Here is a 5,339-nt window from a genome sequence, read left to right as displayed (position 1 = left end):
GAATGCCAGGACTGACAGGCAGTGCTGAGCAGGGTCAGGGTGTGGAAAGGAGGGATGACTGACACACCTGGCAGGGAATTATCAGGGAGGAACCCGGGGTATCTGAGGCAAACCTTGACATCACACCTCAACAGTGGATGGAGGGGGTGGTTGTGGGGCTGCTGTGGGGCCACTGGGCTCAGAGCTCAGCCCCCATCCTCAAGGGAGGTTTTGTAGGAGCAGGGCTGTGTGGGTTCAGCCCTGGCCTTGAAAAGCTGAAGGAGTGATCCCAGTGGAGGTGATCTCCACTGGGATTGTAGAGATTCCCAGTGATCTCTGTTGGAATGTGTTGGGAGCCAGGATGGCATGGGAGGGGGGCTGGCTTGCCATTGAAGTGTTGGGAGCCAGGATGGGATGGAGGGTTCAACTGGACCAAGCCCTGTCTGCAGTGGGACCTCCTGTCCCAGCTGGAGCTGCTCACCCTCTCCCATCATTCCCTTCAGGGGTGAGAGTCCTGAGAGCCCGGACACAGCCCCGTCGGGGGGGCCAGCAGGAGATCAGCCCTCTGTCATCCCCACCCAGGGGGACCTGCTGGGGGACCTGCTCAACCTGGACCTGGGCCCCCCAGTGAGCGGGCCCCCCATGGCCACGTCCGCCGTGCAGATGGGCGCCGTGGATCTCCTCGGGGGTGGCCTGGACAGGCTGGTACGTCCCAGAGCTCCCCTGCTCCTTCCTTAATTCCAGGCTATCCCATGGGCATCCTGCTGGGCTTGATGCTGGCTGTGCTCTGTCACAGCACAGACTTGTCAGCCTGGGGACATCTGGGCTGGTGCTTTCCTGCAGTGGGTGAGGACAGAGGGCACTGACCCCTCCTTTGTCCTGCCATTATCCCGTGGAGGGGAGGGGTCCCACCCACCACCACCTCCCTGTGCCTTTTCTCTCTGCTGGTGTGGATGTTCCCATTCCATGTGCTGTGCTGTGGGAGTGGCTGCTCTTGGGGGCCCCTCTCTGACCCCCAAAGTGCTGCAGGGCTGGGCCAGGATGTGGCCACTCCCAGCCCCTGGGGTGTCCCCTGTGCCAGGAGATCCAGAGGTGACAGTGTGTCCTCCTGGCAATGCAGGCCAAGCAGGGGTTTGGCCTCGGGGTGAGGCAGGATGGAAAGCTCTCCCTGTGTGGGAACACCTGTCCTGTGGGTGCTGGACATGGGCCAGGCTCCCTGAAGGAATAGAGTTTGGAGTTTCCTCTATGAAATCCAGCCCATTTACCCCAAGGGGAGGCAGCACTGCTGCCTTTCCTGTTTTGTAACCCTGCAAGTGCTGCCCTGGCACCTTGTGGCTCCCAGGGACTGGTGATGGGCTGGCACTGAGGCTGGGAATGAGGTCTGGCTCTGTCCCCACGACAGCCATGGACAGACAGACAGATGTGTCAGGACTAACCTCTGTCCTCTCCTCCCCTTCTCTTCTCTCTCTCTTTTTGTCTCCTCTCTCCTGGCTTCTCTCTGCATGTGGCTGGCTCTTCTCTCCACCTTGCCTGCTTCTGCTTGGAGATGGGGGACGAGTCGGAAGGGGTATGGATCCTGGATCACCCTGTGCCCACCCCGTGCCCACCCTGGCTGCCCCTGCTCCCCCAGCCCAGGGACACCTCTGGGGACAGCCCTGTGCCCTCACAGCTCCTGGTCTGGGACCACTGGAGCATCCCAACTTGCTGCCCCACACTGCTGCTTCCAGGGAGTGCCCAGAGGGGACATTTTGGGGACCCCTGTGCCCTCAGCCCTGCCCCTGCTGATGCCCCTGTCTTCTCTTGCAGCTGCGCAGCGATGTGGGAGGCAGCCCTGCTGTGAGTGTGCCCTCACACCCAAACCCTCTCATTCTCTGCATCCTCCTCCTCTTCCTCTTCTTCCTCCTCCTGTCCCCCTCCCCTGGTGCCCCCTGTAACCCCTCCCTTGTCCCCACAGATGGGTGGCAGCGGTGGCAGCTTCACAGCAGCCCCCAGCACCACGGCACCCGCAAACATGGGGGCACCGCTTGGCAGCGGCCTGGGCGACCTCTTCGACCTCACCGGTGGCGTGGGGACCCTCTCAGGATCCTACGTGGCCCCCAAGACGGTGAGTGGGGCAGGGTTAAGGGGGCACAGACCCCCGTGCCCACCCCCCACAGCAGAGCCCCCCTGGAGGAGGTGGGGGAGCGCCAGAGGCTCTGCTGTGGGTGACACCCCGAGGGTTTCTTGTCTCCCTGGCCCAGGTCTGGCTCCCTGCCATGAAAGCCAAGGGGCTGGAGATCTCTGGCACCTTCAGCCGCCAGGTGGGCTCCATCTCCATGGACCTCGTGCTGACCAACAAAGCCCTGCAGGTCATGTCTGACTTTGCCATCCAGTTCAACCGCAACAGGTGAGTCCCACTGGGCTGGTGTTCCAGTAGGACATGAAAAAACACAAGCACACACTGTTGTTCTTAAGGTGAAGGAAAAAGGGAAGTTTATTTTTTGACTTTAACATTTAGTTTTTTAAGAGTGACAGTGGATTGGAGGGTGACAGTGCCACCTCTCCAATGACACTGGTCAAACCAACAGTCCATCAACTTTCTCTTTTTTTTATAAAGCAATGCAAAACAATGAGTTATTTACAGAAAGTGTGTGAGAAAGTTCACTACAAGAATGTCAACATCAGAAGGTTTAGAAAATCTTAAAAAACTAAGGTGACAGGCTGACTTACCTGTGACCCATGGAGACACTGCCTGGAGCAGAAAAGGGTGTGAGAAAGGAGCTGCAAGGGCTGGGAGCAGCCTCTGGTGATGACCCTTCTCTCTCTGATGGCTGTGGTGGTGATGAGCATCAAACCAAAGCCTCTAAGAAGTTGGCTGAAGAGGCTGTTCCTCAGGGTCCTGTTGGTTGTCCTGGGGAACCAATGCTTCCTTTTCCCTCCCAGCACTGAGGGAATGCTGCAGGAAGGCCACACATGGCTGCAGGAGGAAGGGGGGAGATTTGGGGTTGCCCCAGGGTGGGCAGGGCAGGAACCAGCCCCGTCCTGGACAGTGCAGGGCAGTGAGGGGATTCCTGGGATGCCCATGGAGGAAGGCAGGGAGCACCAGGCTTGGATGGACAGCGCCTTGTGCCATCCCCTGCTGTCCCCACCCTGACCCCTGCCCTCCCTGGTGTCCCCCAGCTTCGGCCTGGCCCCAGCAGCTCCTCTGCAGGTGCATGCACCTCTGGCTCCCAACCAGTCCGTGGAGATCTCCCTGCCCCTCAACACCGTGGGCTCCGTCATGAAGATGGAGCCCCTCAACAACCTCCAGGTGGGGAACACGGGGCTGTCCCCTCCTGGGGAGCTGGGGACAGGGCAGGGGCCCTTGGAGAGATCCAGAGGGAGGCGTGACAGCAGGAGCCAGGTGCTTGTGCAGTGACACCTGGCTCCAGAGGGATGGGGATGGGGATGGGGATGGGTTTGGGATGGGGCTGGGATTGGGATGGGGATGGGGATGTGGATGGAGATGGGGATGGGATGGGACATTTTGAGATGGGATGGGACATTTTGGGAACGTGCTGTGGGTCAGAGGTGTTCAAATCTCCACGTCGTTCCACCCCAGGTGGCAGTGAAGAACAACATTGACGTCTTCTACTTCAGCACCCTGTACCCCCTGCACATCCTGTTCGTGGAGGATGGCAAGATGGGTGAGTGAGGTGACCATGGCACCAGCAAGGTGTGCTCTGTCACCTGTCTCTAGGTGCCATCCCAGCCCCTGGAACCTTCTTGGTCACATTGGGTGAGCCCCCAAAGGCAGGTGGCTGCCCTGAGCCTGCTGCAGCGGGTGGCAGGGTGACATACCTGGGCTGCCATGTCACCTGTGTTGTGTCACCTTTGGGGTTGGCCAGTCTGGCAGCTCCCTCAGCGCTGCTGTCCTCCCTCCCTGCAGAGAGGCAGACGTTCCTGGCCACCTGGAAGGACATTCCCAACGAGAACGAGACCCAGTTCCAGATCAAAGACTGTTCCCTCAACGCAGGTGGGTCGCAAGGGGCTCGGGTCACACTTAACTCACCCTGTCCCCAGGTGCCACATCCACGTGGCTGTTCAATCCCTGCAGGGGAGGGGACTCCAGCACTGCCCTGGGCAGCTGTGCCACCCTTTCCATGAAGAAATTTCCCCTAATTCCCTAAAACCCAACCTAAGCCTCTTCCATGACGAGGAGGGGAGGAGGTGGGGCAGGAGCAGGTCCAAGGGGAGCAGGGGGTCAGCCCAGCCCCTCAGCCTCTCTCTCCCATCCCAGATGCTGTGAGCAGCAAACTCCAAGGCAGCAACATCTTCACCATTGCCAAGAGGAACGTGGAGGGCCAGGACATGCTCTACCAGTCGCTGAAGCTCACCAACGGCATCTGGGTGCTGGCCGAGCTGCGGATCCAGCCCAGCAACCCCAGCTTCACGGTACATCCCATCCCCTGCCTGCTCCAGCCCCCGGGGCTGAGGGCACATCCCTGCTCTGGGACCTCCCCAGCTGCTGGTCCAGCCAGCCCCGCTGTCCCTGTCTCGTGGGGAGGGTGGCACTGCTCCTCTGGGGACAGCTGAGGGACACAGAGGGCTCCCAACCCACCCAGCTCCATAAAACCCTGTCCTCGGAGCATTCCCTGAGCAGGGATCTCTCCACACCTCACCCAAGAGCCACCCCGGTGTCCTGCTCTCCCTGTCCCCTCCCCACGTCCCTGGCAGCCTTTGGGGTGGGGTGGGGCCAGCTGTGTCACCCTGACTCCTCTCTCTGTGTCTGTCCCACCGCCCGCCCTCGCCGGCCTGCCCGCTCTTGCAGGATTTGGAGGTTAGAGATTGGTTTTTCCCTGGCTTTGGGCTCTCCCTGGCTGCTGCCTGGATATTCCTCCCTCCCCTGATGTTTTTCCCTGCCCTGCCAGTCTCCTGGTGCCTCCTGCCTCTCCTTCCCAGCAGGGCTGGCACAAGGAGGGGGATATTTCTGAGGGTTGGGATGTCCCCATCGCCCTGCTGGTTTCACTGGGGATGAGGATAGCTGAAAATCCTTATCCCAGAGCATTCTCCATGAGCTTTCCCTGCTTGAGGAGCTAATTGATTTGGGAATGATGTAATATATAAGCAAACACCTGAAGGGGCTCATTCCTCTTTGGAAAGGAGGATGTTTTTGGAGAACCCTTCACTTCCCTGGAGTGCCAGGCACTGAATGCAATCCCAAAAGCTGGAGTGTTGCCCTTGCCTGTTCCCTGCCTGTGCTGCATGTGGATGGCTCTGCCCTGGGAGGGCTTGCAGGGCTTTAATAACCTTTTCCCAGCTGAATCAGGAGCTGGAGTGGCCCGTGGGAGGGAGGGAGCTGCAGCATGCAGGGCTCTGCTTTGGGGCTGGGGGCTCTCCAG

At 60.0% G+C, this 5,339-nt stretch overlaps 1 protein-coding gene and 1 non-coding gene across 2 annotated transcripts in view; both read left to right on the top strand.

Annotated features, from left to right (window-relative positions):
• Positions 1-482: 482 nt before the first annotated feature.
• Positions 483-5,339, top strand: part of LOC102041080 (AP-1 complex subunit beta-1-like) — a gene marked incomplete at its 5' end in the record, with an annotated part of 5,373 nt that continues 516 nt past the window's right edge. The window contains 10 exons of the mRNA XM_014311487.2: positions 483-684; positions 1,526-1,546; positions 1,786-1,815; positions 1,934-2,083; positions 2,220-2,365; positions 3,139-3,268; positions 3,560-3,644; positions 3,887-3,973; positions 4,238-4,392; positions 4,769-4,777. Of these exons, the coding sequence (XP_014166962.1) occupies positions 483-684; positions 1,526-1,546; positions 1,786-1,815; positions 1,934-2,083; positions 2,220-2,365; positions 3,139-3,268; positions 3,560-3,644; positions 3,887-3,973; positions 4,238-4,392; positions 4,769-4,777 (1,015 nt within the window). The remainder of the gene's footprint in view (positions 685-1,525; positions 1,547-1,785; positions 1,816-1,933; positions 2,084-2,219; positions 2,366-3,138; positions 3,269-3,559; positions 3,645-3,886; positions 3,974-4,237; positions 4,393-4,768; positions 4,778-5,339) is intronic.
• On the top strand, positions 2,748-2,852 carry LOC115949170. The gene has a single exon (XR_004082777.1). It is a non-coding gene; the product is annotated as a small nucleolar RNA SNORD125 (small nucleolar RNA).

This window comes from Geospiza fortis, unplaced genomic scaffold (genome assembly GCF_000277835.1).
Source record: "Geospiza fortis unplaced genomic scaffold, GeoFor_1.0 scaffold518, whole genome shotgun sequence".
In the NCBI taxonomy this organism is placed as follows: Eukaryota; Metazoa; Chordata; class Aves; order Passeriformes; family Thraupidae; genus Geospiza; species Geospiza fortis.
Note: the sequence above shows the minus strand (reverse complement) of the source record. Positions and strands in the feature narration are given on the sequence as shown.